Genomic DNA, 22,127 nt, shown 5'->3' on the forward strand with positions numbered 1-22,127 from the left:
GGATTAAACAATGCCAGTAAATATAATAAAATCCCGTGTTTTGGTTACCTCTCTGTGTATATTTATGTAGTACAACGCGTTTTCAACTGAATATCTGTCTAAATGTTAACATAAAGTAATATTTAATGGAAAATGAAACATGCAAAAACAAATGTATCAGAAGAAAGAAAGATTTCCTTATTAGGAACTGTAGAAGATCAATACAAATCATTACATTAATCTTAATAAGCAATTTTACATTAACACGCTAAACAGGCTATAAAATATAAATGTTTTTGTAACTTGATCGTCTGCAGAGACTTTGGAAATGTCATAAATTAAACCGAGGCTAATAATACCACAGAGTAGATGAATGTCCTATTGCCATTAAGGTGATTTGCTGTCGTAAGGATATTGTCATTTGCCAATTAGGTGCAAAACAATTGACGCAGCATATATAATGAATTCTCTATAATAACAGCATAGACAGATTAGTACGACCCAGCATATTATGTTTCTGGATTAACAACTCACACTCAGAATGCCCTGTATATTTACTGAAAACCTTTTTGATGGTTTCTGCACAAGTGATCGTAAAACTAATGTTCGAATAGTGTTGTTTTGTTCTGATTTTCTGTCGTCTTGTATTGAATCGTCATGGTTCCGTGTCTCGCACCGTATCATCATTTCTTCGGCCAACGTTTGTGGTTTGCAAAATTAAAAAGACCCTCAACTGACTCCATATTAAGAACTTGTAACGCTGAATTAGGTTAACTTGCCCGCCGTTAGATAACTGAAATACTGTTGAAAAACGGCTTTAAACCTAACACAAAGATAACAAATGTAACGCCGAGCTTTTAAAAAAAGCCCCCCCCCCCCCCCCACCCCCAAAACGGGGATTGAACGGCCTATGATTCCTCTCTCCCACGATAGTCTTCTGGTATATTCCTCTTCCCTTTATGTCAAGTTTAAGATCCAACGCTCGATTTTTATGGTTTGTATGAAATGTTGCTGTGTTATATTTAGGTTTAAAAGATTTTGAGCTCAACTTCAAATGACAATATATATTTCTAAATAATGATTTTGTATATGAGCTGATGAGACAAAAATATAATAAACTCAATTGTATAAAGTAGGTGAAAATAGTCGTCCTTCAAGCATATCTAGCACAACGCATGCATTTCATATTTAAACGAAAACCAATAAATTGCGTTTCATGTTTCAGTAATACGGGTATATATGTAATGCTACTTTAAATGGGACAATTATTTAAAGCAGCGAAGTAGCACCCTTACAATAAAGTTATTAAAATGTCCAAATATTCAGCGTGATATAGTCGTAGGTAGACAAATAGGTAAAATTTAAAAATTGGACATAAACCTGAATATTCTTTGCGATTGGATTACGTAACCAGTAAACAAAAAAGTAACTTCAAATCATTTTAAGGTAAATGGTTTGTATTTTGTTTGCCTTTTAAATGAGATTATAAAATCATTTTTTTTCTATTGCAGTTCAGACAGTAGTTTGGCCATCGTACCATAAAGTGTATATTTTACTACTGTAATTAAAAGTACCATAGCGGCCGTATTCGATTGGGACTGCATGATCCTTGACAAGGTCTTCTAAGTGAGTAGTTCATTTGGATATTTCCCGTTGAGAACAAATGCAATGACGAATTGTGTAATATGTGATCCCCTTTAAATTGTCTCTTTCGTACCGAGCTTCTTCTTCATTTTTGCTTATATATTTCCCTACATTTTAGGTGCCGGTTATGAATGAAAATAGTGAAGTGTATGCTTTGAGGTTTAGCAAGTTCACAATATCTTTCTTTGCAAGCATAAATATTAGGTACATATTAATATGAGTAGATTTCCAGTCGTTTTGAACGTGTCTGGTTCACATTCGTTGAGAATTCATTGGGAACAATACTTTACTGCCCTCAATTACAACATCCGCCTACCAAAACGGTTGCAATAACTTTAGGATATAGGACTGAATGTTTTGGTAAAACAGCTTTACGGCAATACCTTCAGTAAATCAAACGTGCAAAACTGCCTAAAAAATAAAGACAACTTTAATTTTATTTCTGTTACCTAAGTGTAAACAATTAATGCATAGAAAACAAGAGCTGTCGGAGGACAGCAACGCTCGACTATTCATCAGCCTTGTCAATTGAATGAATACAAAAGTTGAAAAAGGGGCATAATTTTGTAAAATGCAAAGTAGAGGTATTGAACCTCTGTACTGCATGTCATATCATGACAGTGAACAAGTGTGTGAAGTTTCAATCCTTTCCAATTTGTGGATACTGAGATACCAGCTTACATACAAAAACTTACAAAAAACTGCTAAAGTCGAAAGGGGCATAATTTTGTTAAAAATGCCAAAGTAGAGTTATGGGACCTTTACAGTGCATGTGAGATCATGACAGTAAACAAGTGTGTGAAGTTTCAATCCATTCCAATTAGTGGATACTGAGATATCAGATTACATACAAAAATTTAACTAAAAACTGCTAAGTCGAAAAAGGCATAATTTTGAAAAAAAAGAGTAGAGTTATGGGACTTGCTTAGTGCATGTCAGATCATGACAGTGAACAAGTATGTGAAGTTTCAAACCATTCCATTTAGTAAGTATGAGATACCAGCTTACATACAAAACCTTAACCAAAAATTTCTAAGTCGAAAAAGGGGCATAATTTTGAAAAAAAAAGTAGAGTTATGGGACTTGCTTAGTGCATGTCAGATCATGACAGTGAACAAGTATGTGAAGTTTCAAACAATTGCCATTAGTAGTATGAGATACAACTTCATACAAAACCTTAACCAAAATTTCTAAGTCGAATAAGGGCATAATTTTGTAAAAAAGCAAAATAAAGTTATGGAACCCGTGCAATGTAGGTCAGTTTTATCACAGTGAATAGTGTGTGAAGTTTCAATCCATTCCCACAGTGGTTACTGAGATACCAGCTACATACAAAACCTTAACCAAAAATTTCTAAGTCGAAAAATGGGCATAATTTTGTTAAAAAGCAAATAAAGTTATGGAACTGTGCAATGTAAGTCAGTTTATCACAGTGAATAAGTGTGTAAGTTTCAATCATTCCCACAAGTGGTTACTGAGATACAGCTTACATACAAAACCTTAACCAAATCGGGACGCGGACGCCGACGCGGACGCCGACGCATGGGCGAGTCCAATAGCTCTACTATTCTATGAATAGTCGAGCTAAAAATCAAAATCGTCATAGAAAGAATAAAGTTATAAGCATTTACTTTGACTTATCAATCTGAATTTCATTTCCGTCTTTCTTTAAAACAGTTCCCTATATTTTACGAACTAGAACGGAAAAGAAATTTTCTTCCTTTACATCTATAACTGAAAACCTATTGAATGGATTGAATATATTTTCAAGGGTAGTCACTAAATAAAAACTCCTGCAGCGCGAACACATTGAAATGGTTACTTGCTTCTACAGTTAGCCATTTTGTTCAATTTCAAAATGCCATATTTATTTAAGTAGTTGTTCGTTTACCGTTATAAATGGTTGCCATATTTAGGGCTGGCTTTCATAAAAAATCAATACAGTTACGGGTAGTCGACAAGCATTACTCTTTAACATATGTTATATAAGAATAGAACAAAACTAATTCTAATTCATTGAAACTAAACACATACAGTATCTCGTCAAGTACATAGAATGTTTTAAGTATATAATATATATTACATATCTATTTATGTAAAATGCTGAAAAGATGTTATGCTTTGGGTTTTTTGCCGTCTTTCAACAGTATTTCATTTATGTAGCGGCAGACAGTTAGCCTAAGCAGTGTTCCTGGATTCTGTACCAGTTCAAACCTGTTCTCTGAAAGTAACACCTGAATCAAAGGTTGTGGACGAATGATTTAAAACACAATGTATTTCATCAATCGTCACAGAGAACATAGGCTTTGCCCGGGGATCAAACTCCCGACTCTGCGGTCCCTAGACACGCGCTTTCATTTTTTGAGCTAAGTAGGCAGGCAGCTGAGTGGGAACGATTTCGGTTGTTCAGATCTTGATTCATTCTAGTGAACCCACTTTAAAACGTGCAAACTTCGCAGTGAAGTGGTTTGAACAAGCAAGAAACTGAAAACATGTCATGTTTCTTCAACAGGATGTATGGTGGACGTTTTCCTGAAATAGGGAGAAGGGATGCACGCTGGGGGCGTTCGTATAATGATTACGCATCAAATTACATGGCCTCAAATCGTTATACAAATAACAACTCTACATATGGAAGGGGTAACTTAAAATCACGTTTCATGTTTTACAAGACCCTTTGTTTCAGAATGGAAAACCATTTTGTCAGTGTGATATCGACAAGAAATTTGTTGTTGTTGTTGTTGTTGTTAAGATATATGATGAGCTGTCTTTATATGAAGCTGAAAATCATATTTTAAAGGTTTCGTTGCCAACGTTTCTTCTTTTAAATTTCTTCATAAAAGTATGCTGGTATGTACATCTTCACTGTTTAATGCGTTTTGCATTTCATACAACTTCATACTTGCGGCAGCCTTGATCAGGCTAGAATACCAAATCTTTATCGTGTAATTTTTGCGTCACATACCCTCTTTTAACTTCTACTTTGTCCTTTTTTATGTGGTATTCCATTTTTAAGGAAATGGCACAATTAAAGTATCAGGCATTGACATGTTCATCAAGTATAATACACAGGCACACCACACTAATGAGTTTGACATCACCAATGCACACGTTTATGGAGCCAGGGACGAAGTGCTTGTTGTGAGACGAGGTCAACAGTTCTTCATGAGAATCAGGTTCAACAGGCCGTATGATGCCACAAGAGATGACATACGTTTAGTTTACCAATTTGGTAAAAATATACATATTTGAATATTTTAGAAGACATCAATTATTTCAGTTTGGAATAAGGAGCATTAGATACATTATTTTAGGGCATTAAATGTTTCCATTTAATATGAAATTCCTTCAGAACGTTTTTACTTGATTTGGTATTAAAAATCGTCAATACTTTGCAACAATTATGACATCAACTTGTGTCTATTTGAGATAAGAAACCTTAAGAGAATTATGTGACACTTAAAACCTGTTTTGATATGAAAAACTTTCAGTATATCGTTTTATGACATCTTAACTTACAGATAGCTTAGAGAAACAATCTATGCATATAGGATGTCAATGTAGTTTTGTGTAAGGACTGAATATATAAATAACAGTTGAATAATATGTTATGTTGCGAGTGTCTGGCGAGCAGCATATTGTTTTATTGAAGGAGCTTAATAATGTCGGAAAATTAATAACGAAAAGAAAAATAAATAAAAGAAGAAATCTTAACTTAGTGTGCACAAAATTCCAAGAAGTACGTTTCCTTGTAGCGTGCACGAAATTGAAATGAAGTACGTCTTTGTGTTTTGTTTTTCTGTTTTTCCAATTTTTATTTCATTTCAGTACATTGACATTAATACATACATGTTCATTATATGGACACATTTTTTTATTAAAATTACATGTTTTAACATACATCCTTATCCATGTAATTCAACATAGTCAGAGGAAAAGTATACGTTTGGTACATGATATCAATCCCTGAAATGTTTTTCAAATACTGATGAATGGATGGAAAATGATAAATGAATAATGAGATGATGGAGTGTCCTTATAGAAACAAGTGTTGTCTGTAAGACTGTCAATGCTAGACTATTCGAAATATTGTTCCAGAAGCAAGAAAATGCTACCTTAAGTGTTAAAAATATCTATAGAGTTTCAATTCAGTATCTGCACATGTGAAGTTTCAATTTAATATCTGCAATTTTTCTGCAGATGCGACTTGCCCGCAAAACCTTAACCAGAATTCAGAAGTCATAAAGGGGGGCATAATCTGCCAAATATACATGTCAGACATATGAAATCTGACCCAGTGTTGTTGGTTATTGATCCAGAAAATGAAACAAAAATAAGTTTCTAATATAAATATAAGTTGTGACGTTGATGCTAGGGGGAGTAGAATAGCTGGACTATTAATAGTCGAGCCAAAAAGAGGCATAAGCGGTACGTATTTGAAAAAAAAACAAAACATTTTTCACGTTTGGATTAAGTAAAGAAAGGTTTTAAAGAAGGGACGGAAATACAAAAAGCTGCTCTGCTCAATAAAAAGATCTCTGTTTGATCTACAACACCATGAAATTCAGTCCATTTTGAATGGTATACATCTAACTTATCCTTCAAGCAAGCAACAATATATTCGATATTAATTCGTTTTTCAAGACAAAGCTTAAATAGATTAAAAGTTGGAGTGATTTACTATAATATTTACTTCTAAAAATGAAGTATTTTGCAAGAATAAGAATATAGTTAATAACACTTTTCCTATTTTTCCTAGTATTTCCAAAAAACCCCAGAGATACAGTTTGAAAGTCTTGTGGGGTGGTTAATAAATTTTTCATACTAAGATAACTTCCTATATCGCTCCAGAACATGTGGATATATGTTTCTGAAGACATGGAGCAAAAGTCGCATAAATTTGATGGGGCTAGTTGGCACTTAAATAGAAAAGCATTGTTTGGTACTATTTTCATCATAGAGGATATTACATGAGTGTCTTTTCATACTGAATTTATTAAACGAGTTGAATAAAATGATAAAATGCAAGGCTCTGCCGAGCATTTTATCAATTTTATACAGGGGGTTTAATAAATTCAATGTGGAAAGTCACAAATGTAATATTCTTTTTATCACATGTTAGCATGTCCTGTCGAAACATAAACAATTCTACTCTCTTTTACTGTATAAACAAGCCAATTTGACCAACGTTTCCTCTATTATAAACAACGTCGACGTCAAAGCTTTATTACACTAGTGTATTATCGTTTTTATTTAATGGCTTTATTACACCCCCGCGACGTCAAACATGTGATAAAGATATTTGTATTGGAATGTTCTAAGCTTAGTGTCAATTGTACAAATTAAAGTTAGTAAAAATTTTCTTTCAATTAACACTATTTGTGTGAAATAATATTTCCCACTTTTCCTTTTGATTTATTGGTTGTATTTTGTTTTTAAGTTCTAACTTATACAGCATTTTATTTACTTTTTTAACTTCATAAATTTTTTCGATAAGGTAATTTAGTTCTTTTACTTCATTTAAGTTTTCTAATATAAGCTTGTTTTTCAACCCTTTTTCAATGGCTTTACTATTTGATAGTATCGTAAATAATCACCATTAGGAATATTATAAACAAACTGCAAGAAATCAAACGTATAGAATTCTTTTGATCTATAGTCAAAAATATGTTTTAAAAACATAACCCCTTCCTCAAGCCAGTTTTTATAGAAGAATGTGTTGCGATTATTATCTAATAGGTCTCTATATGACTATCGTACCATAAGATTTGTGTTGAAATACAATTAATATCCTCTTTATAATTAACCTTGCACGATGATTTTAAGATTTCTTCAAGGAAAGAATACTTCAAATCAGAAACTTGTTTTTGGTCACAATTAAATTTGAAGAAGGAAAGACCTCCATGTTTTTGGAGTTCTTGTCTATACATTTGTTGACAATATGCATTATTTTCTTGTACTAATCTTTTTTATCCAACTAGCTTTTAAGCGGTTAGAAATGCATCTATATCTATCATCTATAAGCCCCCATTTTCATATTCTTGAATAATTACATTTCTTGCTATTTTATCTGGCTTTGACTCCCACAAGAAATAAAACATACAGTATTTTATTTTCTTGATAATATTTTGTGACGTCTTTGTATTTTACGTAAAAGCTTAACATAGATCAGATATTAAAGTGTGACTTTTGGAATTTTGTTTGTCTTACATACAGTCCGTGGTGTTAACAAGTCATCTAGTTCCGTCAATAGGATCGATTCACTTAGAGAGAAGTATCCTCCTCTACATTTTATGGTAGGGAAGTTTGGATCTTATATGATATATCTATCTGAAAGTAGCATCTTTTTGAAATGTAATACACGTATTGCACATTTTCACAGGGAAAACTCCCAGTTCGTCAAAAGAACGCTATGTAGAACTCTTTCTGTCAGCACGTTCAAAGCCTAGTTTGAATGATTGGAAAGTTTCCATTCACTCACAAGATGGCGATTCAGTGACGCTCGCGGTAGTGGCACCGCCGACATGTGCTGTCGGTAAATGGTCTCTACGAGTAGATGTGGTGAAATCAGTGTTGAACAACAAACCGACGGTGTTGAGTTTCGAATATAGGAATCCTGTATACATTCTTTTCAATCCTTGGTGTAAAGGTAACTAAATGTTTTATATATGTAGATTGTGGAACGTGTTCAGTAACATCGGTAAGTTATTGTAAAACAAGGGCAAGACGCAATACAAGTACTGTAGTCATGTTCAAGGAACACAGTCCTTCAAAACTAGCTTCTATGTATTTGTTCATTAGAGGCAAAGGACAAACTATAACATATAAATAAGCTTGACAAAACAAAAGGAATATATTGATAGTGGGGCCACCGCTGTCGAATGGTCGTTGGCAAAATACTGTAACGACTTTGATGATGATAGAACAAAAAGATAAATACCACGGAAGTCCCGATGAAACATGACTCAAGCCGGTGCTAGTGTCGTGACGGTTGCCACATATTGCATTATCTCTCATGAACAGACTCAATCAAACGGACTTTTCTATTGTTTGCTTGGGTATATCCGAAATTATCGTTTTACAGATTTTGAAAACGTTCTGTGTTCTCGAATTCTAACATTTATACAAAATTTTTTACAGTCCCTTCAAATTTGTGTTTTACTTTCATACATAGATTTCAGAATAGGCTCGTCAATGTCATGGAGAAACTGCAAGCTCTATAGTATTATGTGTTTAGATGTGTTGGCTCAACAGTCATTGTAATTATATTGTCCTTCAATGGCTTTAAACTAAAGATAATATTCATAGTGTGTACATTATTTATTATTAAAGGCATTATTTCCGTTTGTCTGACTTTTATAAGTTATACCTGTAAATGCTTCAGACGATCAGGTGTATATGAAAGAAGAAGATTTACTTGGAGAGTACATACTTAACGAAACAGGAAAACTATATAGCGGAAGTAAAGAAAAGATTACCCATTTTCCATGGAATTTTGGACAGGTAATGTCTTATACACCTTTATTATCAAAAGACATGAGTTGGGTGCTCAAGTGCTAAATTGCCGATATTAACGAATACGTACTTGTCGCTTGTTCGAAAGCAACCAAAATAGTTTTATAAAACATGGATTTGCGGAAACATATTTATCTTTTTAAAATCAATTAATAAACTTAAGTATCAGTGTTTGTGTTCATTGAAAAGAAAAGGGACCATAAATAACTCAATTCTCTTTTATCAAAAATCAGTAAAATATTTTTTTTCAAAACATGTTTAAAACGTGTGATTTGACATGCAGCGTTCAACGGATCTTAAAAGTTCTGCCATTTTTTGTGTGCCATATTTGCGTTCATTATCGATTTTTAATTAGTCGCGGAAAAAGAAATTAAATTACGGTGTCTAATAAGATAATGATCATTAAATAAAGTTATGTCTTTTGGGTGTATTATTTCAATATGAAATGTATATCGGAACAAACGAGTTTCAAAATAAGTTTTTCAGACGATTTCATTGCTTTGATGTCATCTTTATTCTTAACTTCTACCTGACGATTGTTTTAAAATGTTCTAGAATCAGCATCGTCCTAGCAGCTGGTATTATTTATATTGTCCATATTGATGAAAACAAGCCACTATTTCTGATAATTATTTATATGGTTGGTTTGACGTAACAGTTTTCAGGTCATGTTCTGGAATGTGTTATGTATTTGCTTGACGAGAGGTCCGGACTTCCCGATCACTTACGCGGAGATCCAGTTCAAGTTTCTCGCAGGATATCAAGTTTGGTAAGAACCATTTTTGTTGTTCTGTCCGAAAACAGACTCCCGTGGCAAAGTATTGCACGTAAAATTATTTTACTATTTAAACCAGAATTTTACAAGTGTCAGTTTAAAAAAGAATGAAACTTTTATGGAAATGTGAAACATTTATAGACACAATACTGTTGTATTTTCTCTTTGTTTTCAATCGTGGAGTCCGCCATTGTTTATCTGTATAATAGTCGATGCTATGAGGCGTGAGACGTAATGGTATTTCTATTCATAACCTCTAACAAACAGACTTAATCAATTCCAGTCTGCTATGATTATACTTGGTTGTATTTTGTTCCATAAGGGATGTTCATTATATTGTTTTTATCAAGGTCATAGAAACCTTAAAAGTGTAGATGGACAAAATAAATTCTGGGTCTATAAATCGTTTTATTTCACGTTGTAATGAAATTTAGTGGTTATACATGCAGTTAACCGTTGGTAATTTTCTAAATTTTATAACAGTACTGTACTCATTATTTAAATTCAGGTTAACAGTAGTGACAACAGTGGTGTTCTTATTGGAAACTGGAGCGGTAACTATGGAGATGGTACTTCTCCACTTAGCTGGACCGGAAGTGTTGATATCTTAGAAGAATACTACAGTACCAAAAGGCCGGTGAAGTATGGACAATGTTGGGTTTTCTCTGGAGTCGCTACAACAGGTAGTTATATAAAAGGCTGTTGAATTAAATGATAGTCAGTAAGTCAGTAAACAAAACAGTGATAATTGTACTTGAATTCACAGAACCATGACAGTTACCGTAAGGTAAATCTAAAATAACAGATTTAAAATATGCAACTCGGTGATGACCGCTACGTGGCTGCAGGGTATAACAATTGTTTGGATGAACATTCTACCGTCGTGGTACTATTCCGCAAGTGTATCTTATTTATACCTGTCTCAACAGATGATTTATTGTCTGACGTAAGGGAAACAATATTACTTTGCGAAAATACCAAATCAATGCTAATTATTTTTGTCATATATATCTACATTATGTAGTAGCATACATTTGTTCGTTTAGAAAAGTATAACTAAAAATTATTGACGTTTTAATACATTTGAATCCTCTATTGTTAAAAACAATATTGACAGGTTTGCCATTGCAATAGATTATAATTTTAAAAATGGTGTAAGTAACAATATGAATTTTATCATTTGGGCGTAAGTACAAATTTACCGATTATATAACGTTTTTAAATTTAAAGAGATAACAAAGATAGAGTTAGAAAACTTTAGTGTACTATTCTTGGGATAGATCCCGTTTCTGCAAAAAGCACAGCTACATCAGCAATGTAGTACACAATGACAAAATCTCCACATTTTGATAACTTCCTTATTTTTCAAAACCTGAAATTGAAGGTAAACTAAACCTATAAAATTAAATTAAATTTCAACTGTATTTGTTCTGTATTTATTTATTAACAGTTTGTAGAGCTCTTGGAATACCAGCAAGAAGTGTTACCAATTTTTCATCTGCGCATGATACTGACGGTAGTATGACTATAGACAAATATTTCAACACTGATTTGAAAGAAATTGAAGACCTAAATCACGATTCAGTTTGGTAAGACAATAGTTTGTAAGGTAGCTTACACATTTCATAACTTGTAATAGTGTAAAGTTAAAAAACAAGCAATAACCGAGTAATTTTTTTTTTTTTTACTTTATATTTCAATGTTTCACGTGTTATAGAAAATATCTCAGACCATTTTATGGCCCACCAAAGTCAGCAACGGTAATGTTTCATTACTGTGACGGTTGTATCATTAAGTTGAAAGTCTGAGAGCTGAGAGAGTTTTATCAAGATTACCATTCTTACAGGATAGCAAACATATTTTCAGGAATTTCCATGTCTGGAATGACGTATGGATGGCACGCCCAGATCTGCCGCGTGGATATGGCGGATGGCAAGCTATAGATGCGACTCCACAGGAGACAAGTGGAGGTAAGTTTCAAAACGCGAGATCTCAAACCAAACAACATTTTGCGTGCTTATTACCATCTTTTTTACAGTAAGAAATAGGCCACTTAAAGGTTTAGATAAAACATCTTTTTATTTCAGCAATTCATGGAGCAATTATGAAAATGTAAATGGGGAATAGGTTAGAAATCTATGCTTACTTCCTCAATATTTCGTAAATTTTCATGAATTGAAGAAACAAGTATTTTTTTAAAAAAAAAAGATTGTTTAAAGGGCTCTCTAGCACTACGGCAATACTCTATGAAATATAGCAAGCAAAATATTTGTATGACAAGCACAAAACTTTTTATACAACAGAAACATTCTTTATCACAATGACAGACCCCGTTAACAACCTTGTAAATAAAGAACATTCGAACCGCCGAATATGATACATTGCATTCTTAATTGATTTAATATAAGAACAAAAAAAAATTATTTAGATCTTATTTTACTGAATTTTTTCTTAGACGCCTTGAAGTTTCAAACACTACAACATGAAAATGTATACTTTTCTAGGGATTTACTGCATGGGACCGATGTCTTTGACTGCAATCAAATATGGACATGTAAACCTTCAATATGACGGACCTTTTGCATTTGCTGAGGTCAACGGTGACAAAATTATGTGGATGAGATACGCACCAGGCAAAATGCGAGTTATGAAAATTGATAAAAGCATGTATGTATCCAGTTAACACGTTAATGATATAGTAAGTACGAATGCTTTTGTACTGATATTGAGACATTGCAGAACTCTTCGCAATTCTACAAAAAGAAAATCGTGCCATGTAGATATTTATTAGAATTTTAATTTGGTACTTAGGCCTTGACAACTAAAACGTTGTAAACTGGGTCTTGTCTTCTGTTTTTCTTGAAAAAAAAATTGTTGTCAGATTTTGTTAGTGCGCTACGTTTTACAGATGTAATATAATTCCAATCCCAAAGTGTTCTTAAATGGACTTTCATCACAAAATACATAATAAAAACTTACTGTATACACACACATTGTCTACAATGCATCAGGATACTTACATTTAGCTGATTATCTTGTTTCCCTTTCATTCAGTAACGTCATGATACTTCATTTAGCTGATACGATTTTCCCTTATTAGTAACATAATGATATACATTAGTGAATTATCTTTTCCTTATTCAGTAAATTTATCTTTTGAATCTCAGTTCCCTTTCATCAGTAACATCTATTCGTTAGAACGATTTGCCAAATTATTAAATAATCGGATAAAGATGAATAATTCTAATAATTTGAATCTCACTAGATAAACTGGTACTACTGAAAATTTAGTGTCAATATATGATGTTTGAAGAAATATCTATTCCCAATACCGCGTAAACATGATGAAATAATGTCTATTACAATTCTGCTGGTTTTAAAGAATGATCTATTACCATTCCACTGGTCATGATGAAATATCTGTTATAAGAACATTGATATTTGTGCAATATCTGTTATGATACTATTGGTATTGATGAAATATCTACACCTGCTACAATACTATTGGATACTATTGGTATTGATGAAATATATATACCTGTTACAATACTATTGGATACTATTGGTATTGATGAAATATCTACACCTGTTTCCATACTATTGGTATGGTATATCTACTACACTACTTTTTGTGTTATCTAATAGAATATCTACTACAATTCCTTTGGTATTTATAAAACATCCAATACACTATTATTAATGTTAATGAAATATTTATTACAATACTTTTGATACTGGTCTTTACTGAGGTGGTTTTGGTACTGATGATGTATAGGAACCTATAACCAATTACATAAGTAAATTAACTGAATCACGTTTGTGGGCACGTTTGATTTTCATCGTAACTGGTTTTATATATTATTTTATACATAGAATAGGTAAGTTCATCAGCACAAAGAAACCATTGGCACATAGCACAATAAACAACTGGATGGCTGGTTCAGATGTCGATAGAGAGGATATCACTGACCAATACAAATTCAAAGAAGGTGAGTCTTTACTTATTTTGACATTGATATCTCATTAGTGTGTCTTCAAAGTACAGTTTTGTATTGCGGTGTTAAAAAATGTTATCTTAAAAAATTCATTTCAATTCATGCTACAAAGAATTTTGCGGTGAATTTGTCTTTAAGTGTATTGTCGCCTCTGTATAATGTCTCCCCGTACTTGGATTATTCTAGTACTTTGGGATCATAAAGTCCATTCAATAATTGTGTGATAGAGTACCACTTAAGCTGTGCTAGAGGGCTTGAGAGTGTTCCATTTTCCATAACCTCTCAGTAACAAACTAAATCATACTGAGTCTGCTATTATTCTGCTTGGTTGCATTCTCTACTTCCAAGGCTCTTCTAACAGGTTTTATTACATGAATTAAAATCGGTATTAAAAGTGTGCAAATCCTATTATTAAAAGCATGTCGAATATTACCAAAGGTACAAAGGCAGAACGCACAGCAGTTCAAAAGGCCAGTCACCAGTCGTCCATTGACAACGTGTATGAAACTAGCAAGAAGGTAAGACAAATTGCTGTTTTCAGCGAAACATTCCAAAATATAAGACTATATCTAGAATTTTGTCAAATTTTCCTTATAAATATTTATGAACATGTGATGTGTCATGAATACCAACCAAAGAATAACCTTATTCAAACTTTTGTTTACCTATTCCAATAATATTTGGGAATTCTCTTTGGGGAATTATATCTTGCATCACTACGAAATAAACCTACAGGCGTTTCTCGTTGATATTTGAAGACGATTAAGTTTAAAACTTATTGCATTAAACTCAGTTATTATCATATATAAAGTACTGAAAAGAAAATACAATCAAACCAGTTTAGGTGTGGTAGACAGCAAAATTAATTCTTATTTTTACGTTGATTATTTTAAGAATACAGCCGATCATGTATTTACAACTGCACAATATGGCATGGTGATGAAACTGCTACGTACTGCGTTCCATTGTATCATATTTCTTAAACAAGGTTTTTATGTCTTAAATGTTGCACTATGCCTACATATAGTTGCAAACAAACAAGTGTCACTTATTTGACTAGAGTAAAATAATGAATAATGCATTGCATTCAGACGGAATACTTTTGTTTAAATTTACAGGATGTAGATTTTGAGCTGAGTGTTGACAAAAACACATTTATTGGCGAACCATTAAAGATAGTGTTGAGAGTGAAAAATAGAAGTAAAACGACACGAACTATTTCTGGGCATCTCAGGGTAACAACAATGTTATACACAGGTGCCACACATAAATCAATTGTAAATGGAAATATTCAGAAGATTGTACTTACAGGAAGTGAAGGTAACCTCCGGTTTGGAAAATTTAAGACGCGTATTAAACTTATATGACTGGAATAATTATGTTTGTATAAAACGGATACTTAAAAGAATTGTACAGAAAGACAATGGGTGTAACTTTTGGTTTGAAAAAGTTCAAATTCTTATTAAAACCCTTGTAATGTATTTCGTCCAGTGTATAATGAAATGATTTAGGGAAGGAATATGTCAATGTATTCGATGTATTTGTGCTTTAAAAAGAACTAAAGACACGGTGTCACGTGTAGAGTTTAATGTGGCGAACCGTGAAGGAAAACAGTTAACTTTCGTGCGATTCTTCGTATGTCATATCGGCATCATTCGGTCGTAACTGACAGTTCACCGGTGTATACAGAATTTACGTAGTCGGCCGATTGTCAATACGGTCTGCCATCTCGAGACATATATCACCTACTACAAATGAAAAATCATACACACAAGCAAATGTTAGCTTAAGTATCTACAGCTTAGTAAATATTAAATTATAATTACATTCACAGATTTGTCAACAAATATGTTTTCATGTTAATTGTAATTTGTCAAATCTCCTCTAGATGTGTCATTCGGTCTGGAGGTTCCAGCGGCAGAGTATTTAGATAAACTGACGGACCACTGCTTTTTCAGTTTAACATTTTCATGTATGGTCGAGGAAACAAACCAAACAACTGCCGATACTGTGGAAGGCAGGCTTCGAAAACCTCATCTAAGAATAGAGGTACTTTAAGAAATATCCAATGAATATTTAAAAGTGATTTTCATAATGTTACAATAGGGTGTTTAAATTATCTTTTCGTTTTTCTTATTTAAAGTATTGAATATTTAAATAAAACAATCATATTACCTATATTATAATATATCGTTGTTTGCTCATTTTGCAACTGTTAACGTGAAATATTCCGATTTTGTTTTCAATTTATTTTCATCTTACAATCTGTTGTATATATGCTGCATTTGAAGAATTTGATTTGTATGGGCCCATTCAAGTATTGAAGTATTTAGATAGATTATGTGAATTAAAATAATATATATCTCTTCAACCAGGTATATAAAAGCATGCGTCACATTAAAGATACAAATACCTATAAAATCATATACACTTAAAATACTGAGAAGTGTGCGAGGCTGCATGAATTCTTAAAAAAATCATTACGAACTTAGAAAGGAAATTTATTATAAATAATTACTTACTGTTGTAATATAAATGTTTAACAGACACCAGATGTCGGCTATGTCGGGCAGATATTCAGGGTACAGGCGTCCTTTAAGAACACACTACCTGTGAAATTAACAAACTGTCAGCTACGCGTGGAAGGACCAGGAAAACAACGACCTGTCACCTACAATGTGCAGTAAGAAATACATTTATATATTTTCTTTTATTTCTGATAAGATACAGTTACATTTAATGTTTGAATCATTTATTCGTTAATGTGTATTTGAAAATTTAGCAACCATAAGTATAAAACTTAACAGACACTTTTAGATTTCTATGAGTATTTCGCTGTTAATCAGAAGTTTATTTTTATTAAAAGCACATGCCGCTTCAATTTAACAGAAAGGTTTATTGACATGCAATGGCTAAGACATGATGTGATACAAGATTACGAATTTAGTTTTGAAAATAAAAAGGGCAATGTCAAATTATGTATAAGAAATTGAATGTATACATGCATCAATAAAAGACCGTCATGATGCCACTCACAGGAGACCTATATGCTAAGGTATATAGTATGCTGTGCTGACACCTTGAGTTTGACAACTCATTCAATAGGAAAATGCTGACACATATTCAAAACTAGCCTTTTCTCTAAATTAAATAAAGGATCTATACTACATTACTTGTAGAAAGACATAAGTTTCCTCCACCATAGATTTTCCTACATTTTATTGTTTTCTTATTCTGTTACTTATATTGATATTTGGATTCACAACTACTTATCTGCAATTCAAGCAACATCTCTTGTTCAAATATACATAAGTAATCTGTTTAAATCAAGTATAGACAGCTCATATACAGCACAATAAAATGAATTGTAATGCTTACAGATTACATATTTTTGAAACATACTATATATGTCAATCAAAGCACATGTTAAAACCTATACAAGTTATTTCTACTTTCAGAGGTATTTATACGGGACAAACGTTTGCGATTGATATGACTCCAGTAAAGCCTGGAGAGAAGGAGATAATTATCAACTTCAATTGTGACCAACTCTACGCCGTCAACGCATCACACCCAATATACATAAAAAAATAAGAGGGTAGATGCTAAGACCTACCTAAAACATTATCAGCCTGTTGACAAACTCCGCAAAAATATCCTACACACTTGTGTTTTACTACTCGCAATTCAAATTATTTGCGACACCTCAATACACTAGATGAAAGTGTAATTCAAGAACAACCGTACACAGAAAATAAAGTTAAATGCATTAATACACAGTGCAATCAAACACAAAGGTAAACGTTCTGTATTGAAATAAGTACAAATCTCTTGTACAATCAAAATTCATGTGCACAAGAAACGAAAATCCACGGACTGTCGTGCGGAGACGGAATATGTGTATGAGTGTGACTTTCAGCAAAATTGTCAGTATAACGTTTGAAAGAACATTCTTTAGAAGTAGAGTGCAAAGGCAGGCATGTTTATTGATATATTTTCTTGCTTTATAATATGACGTGGAAACATCAATTTTTGAAGTTTCAGATTTGGGTAATTATGTAACATATGTTGAAGGTATTTTTGTCAATAGGTTTCAATGCCAATGTAAACTTCAGGACAGGAAAACACACTTTTTAATCTTTTGGTCAGAGATGTCTCTGTCTTTAAACGCCGATTAATTAACCGTTATCATGCAGGACACGATTGATTCTGTCTTTGCGACAGTGCAGTCTGATTATTTCTACACTGTTCGCCATTCATTATCTTCTTGGTAAGCACCCTTTTAACAGTTAATGGTACTGTCCAAATTGAGAGATGGACAAGTTCATTATAGAAATTTAGCAGGGTAATGGTTAAAGATATTCGTCTGAATGGATTGATACCTGTTTCCTTTATATTATATAGGAGATCGTTTCATCTAATCCTTAAATTTATTTAATTCTGTGAATAGTTATTTAGCGAAAAAATATGTGCAAGTGTGAAGCACGTTTTGCCAAGTTTGATTTAAAAAGAAAACTTGACAATCTAATTGACTGAGCTTGTGTAGCGAAAGTAGGAAAAGAATGTACTATGTCGCAAATGGTAGAAGGTCATTATGTTTGCAAAATCGTGGGAAGAATGAAACAGGAAAACTAAAATAAATGTAAAAAGAAGTGGATGGGTCATATGCCTATTCTCTTTATATGGTATGCGCGTTAGGGATGATCCTAACATAAGGTTTCCGGTATGCTAAACAGTCCTGTGGGCAAACAGCATTCAAATGGACTCATAACTATCCCTAGTGGTAGTGCGTTTAGTTTAAAATTATTTAGAAATGACACACCTGTGCTAGGTAAGCATCATATTAAGACCGAAAAGAGGCTTGTGTCCAGTTACTGGAAGTAAAGGTACAGGGTCTGTAGGTAATTTTCTTTAATCATTTAATATGCAGAATGGTGCATATAGTTTCCTGTCAGACTTCAGCCCGTGTCACATATACATTTTGATCGTTAAGCTTTGAATTTTAAAGATTTTAAAGGCAAGGATTTGAAGATGAAACTCTTAATACTTGGACATTGTGTTCAATATCTCAAAATATATACAGTATTATAAATTGTAATAAAAGAAACATATTGAAATAAAATTTGATTATACACTTTAATTTGAGCACTTGCAGTCAAAGACTAAATTTGCACGTAGGTAAAACAGTATGTGCTTAATAAGTATCAACACATTGGAACATGGTGGGGATGATGCTTTGTGCACATTTAGCCGGTTCAAGCATGCCAATTGTGGTTTTGCCACTGATCGTTTCAAGACGGTGCCTTGCTGTGTTCCTTGATATGATTTTTGTCATTTGTCTATTTGTTTTTTGGAGAAGTCACTTCTTCCTCAACTAAAATTTAGGAGAAATCGAGCTACCTACCTATCATGCAGGAACGAGCAAGTCATAAACAGGAACTAAATACTTTTATTTTACATAATTTCCGGTTTTTATTTAGGTCAATGAGACTAAACAGAAGTTTAAAGTAAATAACATATTCATTCATTTTCATTGAAAATGCCAGTGAACATATTTCTTAATTTTGTAAATCCTGAGTGTAAATTTCAATTCAAAGGAAAATTTTCAATTTTACCAATGAGAATAAGCGTTGTAATTATCAAAAAATAACCTACACAAATTTTATAAATTTTATATTATTCGAAACTCGGTTAAAGAGAAAATAAAAGTACGCCCAGTGCTAATTGCACTGAATATTTAATCACGAAAACCCATGAAAAATAATTCACTAATGTGTATTTGTAATGGCCCTGAATTAAACTTACGTCAAAAGTAGTTACGTGGTAAAGCTAGAGTCGGACAGGTTTATCCTGGTATATTGGTGTTGATCGATGTATCTGTTAAACATACACATGAATTTCACTTTTTTTTATTAAACAAAAGTGTCAGTAATTGCGTAACTTGTCCAGGTAATGTGTAAATGTTCTTTAGTGGTGTCAAAAGTACGAGTAAAACTTGACTGTGTGGTTTTAGTACTATACTCGGGGCAAGTTACGTTTTTAACGGTCAAAAGAGTGTATTTTAAAATGTATTTAAAGTTAAGGTATTGGACCCGTAATAGAGTACCTCCTGTTTGAAGAGTATTCAATTCCTACCATAAACCTACTTTGACTGCAATTTTCAGGGTGGGGGGGTGGGGGGGGGGCGTAGGTTCAAGCCCCACTGGGACCAAATTTTGTTCCATATTTTCCTTTTTCCTAGTAAGTTTTTATTCCTGTCAAGACTTATTATGGATGTATTGTACAAAAGTGGAAACTGTTCATTTTTATAACCGATTTCTTGCTGTTCAAAGAGAATTTACCTCTGAATCAGGAGGGGTAGAGTAAGACATCTTTAAAAATACTGAGTCACATGCGGTTAAAGTGCTCTATTTTGCCTTCATTCTTTAGATTACATATTATGGAAGAAATGCAGGCAGGTTTTACTTCTGCCCCAAGGTTATTTTTGAATGAAGTGAGTAAAATTCAAAACAGTTTACGGTTTTATTTCGTGTTTTATAATTGTTTAAAAATAGTTTGATGTTTCTTTTATCAAAATTAATACTGTAATGAATGCTCTGCGAACGTTTTAGATAGTGGCCATCACATTGAAATTTGTCTCTATTTGAGCTTGAGGAAATTCCAAATTACCAAAAAAAAAAAACGGCATGGTAAAAGTTGTTTAAAATTTGCAACACAGTGCAAAACATGTTCAACTTTAAGAATATACCAAGCAAATGTCATTTTTTAAACATTTCTATTAGGGGTCGAATACCTTAAAGGACATATGAAATAGATTGGTGGTCACTCATTTCATTTCTATAGTATTCGTGTCACAAACTTCCAGAAGGCTAGTTCTGATAATATTGCCACCATTGGTCAATTTCATTTACGCTATATCTCGTCGTGTATTGTTGCTAAGAAAAAACACAGGGGCAATATAATGTGTGATTGACAAAGGCCTCAACTTACTGTTAACCGGGTTAGAATCACAAATTTGTATAATCTCAGGTAAAATACCAGCCTTTCCGGGAAGGAGAAGTACTCTCATGATCGTGTTATTTGTAATCCCATTCAAATGTTTTTTTTTATATCTATATCTGTATGCATTTATTTAATTCTTGTATTATGTCGAATAAAAAGTGAAATTATGTTATATGTTAAATTTAGCGATCGTTGAATATTTTACATTTGTGCAACTTATATAACACTCGATTTATGTAACGTAATATTTGTTATGAAACAATATAACTCTTCTGTATATCAGTCATAATCTATTTAAAGGGTTGTTCAGTTCTGTTTATGTTTAATATTTCATTGATAATATATAAAAATAAAAATCTGAATAAACTGTTTTTGTTGTGCAATAACTTTTTAAGTAGAAGCAACACAACTTTAATAGTTTCAGCATGCACCCTTTACCAATTATTTTGTCATTATTTGAAGGAAAACCTGTCATACCACCTTTTTATTACTGATCATGAACTACACGTGCATTTTATAATGAATGACCGTGCATATGTTTCATGAGATCAAATTTAAATTTTGAAATCTAAATAATGTAGTCAATGTATGTCTCAAAACGAAAAGCACAAATTCAATACCATCAAACCACACGAGGAAGATGCATTGTCTGGACACCCTAAGAATTGGCATAAATCGACATAAATCGACGTTAAAAATAATCAATACTGAAAAACAAGAACGTTAGGAGGACAGTTACCGTTTTTCAAAAGTTTTGTAACAAAAAAGCTATCATTCAAAATCTCAACCAGAACTTTATTAGACGAAAAAAGGGACTGGCCTTGTGACAAAGTAAAAAGAGAGCTTTTGAATATATGCATTGCATATTTCCTCATCACCATTTTGATCAAAGGTGTGAAGTTTCAATTCATCCCAATAAGTGGTAACTTAGATACCAGTTTACTTAACCAGATATTACTAAATCGAAAGTGGGGGCATAACTAAGTGAAAAAGCAAAATAGCGTTTTGTGACTTTGGCATTGCATGTTCGATCAACTCTATGAATAAATTTTCAACAAATGGTTAATGAGATAACAGGTTATATTCAACAATTTAAAGCAATTAAATGTATTGAAAGGCTTTGTCGTTTTTTGGTAAGCTATTTTGCCTTAAAAAGGAATTATACAAAAAAATACCGCATTTATTACATAAAATGTTACTTTTGTGATATTAAGATC

The 22,127-nt window shown here is 32.7% G+C and overlaps 2 protein-coding genes across 3 annotated transcripts in view; both read left to right on the forward strand.

Moving 5' to 3' along the window:
* The window catches only part of LOC123555953 (uncharacterized), a 71,564-nt gene that overhangs the window by 25,381 nt on the left and 24,056 nt on the right, over positions 1-22,127 (forward strand). The window contains exons 17-30 of the mRNA XM_053547092.1: positions 1,742-1,827; positions 4,136-4,263; positions 4,640-4,855; positions 8,006-8,272; positions 9,008-9,126; positions 10,422-10,596; positions 11,364-11,502; positions 11,780-11,883; positions 12,418-12,580; positions 13,787-13,902; positions 14,347-14,426; positions 15,027-15,228; positions 15,797-15,957; positions 16,455-16,591. Of these exons, the coding sequence (XP_053403067.1) occupies positions 1,742-1,827; positions 4,136-4,263; positions 4,640-4,855; positions 8,006-8,272; positions 9,008-9,126; positions 10,422-10,596; positions 11,364-11,502; positions 11,780-11,883; positions 12,418-12,580; positions 13,787-13,902; positions 14,347-14,426; positions 15,027-15,228; positions 15,797-15,957; positions 16,455-16,591 (2,093 nt within the window). The remainder of the gene's footprint in view (positions 1-1,741; positions 1,828-4,135; positions 4,264-4,639; positions 4,856-8,005; positions 8,273-9,007; positions 9,127-10,421; positions 10,597-11,363; positions 11,503-11,779; positions 11,884-12,417; positions 12,581-13,786; positions 13,903-14,346; positions 14,427-15,026; positions 15,229-15,796; positions 15,958-16,454; positions 16,592-22,127) is intronic.
* On the forward strand, positions 1,276-21,305 carry LOC128546004 (protein-glutamine gamma-glutamyltransferase K-like). 2 transcript variants are annotated; one of them, XM_045346541.2, is made up of 16 exons: positions 1,276-1,425; positions 4,136-4,263; positions 4,640-4,855; positions 8,006-8,272; positions 9,008-9,126; positions 9,797-9,907; positions 10,422-10,596; positions 11,364-11,502; positions 11,780-11,883; positions 12,418-12,580; positions 13,787-13,902; positions 14,347-14,426; positions 15,027-15,228; positions 15,797-15,957; positions 16,455-16,591; positions 17,367-21,305. In XM_045346541.2, the coding sequence occupies exons 2-16, from the start codon at positions 4,137-4,139 to the stop codon at positions 17,500-17,502; spliced, it is 2,253 nt and encodes a 750-aa protein (XP_045202476.2). In that variant the 5' UTR covers positions 1,276-1,425; position 4,136; the 3' UTR covers positions 17,503-21,305. The 2 variants fall into 2 exon arrangements, with proteins under 2 accessions (XP_045202476.2, XP_053404052.1); XM_053548077.1 differs by lacking the exon at positions 1,276-1,425 and adding an exon at positions 1,489-1,605.

Source organism: Mercenaria mercenaria, chromosome 7, assembly GCF_021730395.1.
Source record: "Mercenaria mercenaria strain notata chromosome 7, MADL_Memer_1, whole genome shotgun sequence".
Taxonomy (NCBI): Eukaryota; Metazoa; Mollusca; class Bivalvia; order Venerida; family Veneridae; genus Mercenaria; species Mercenaria mercenaria.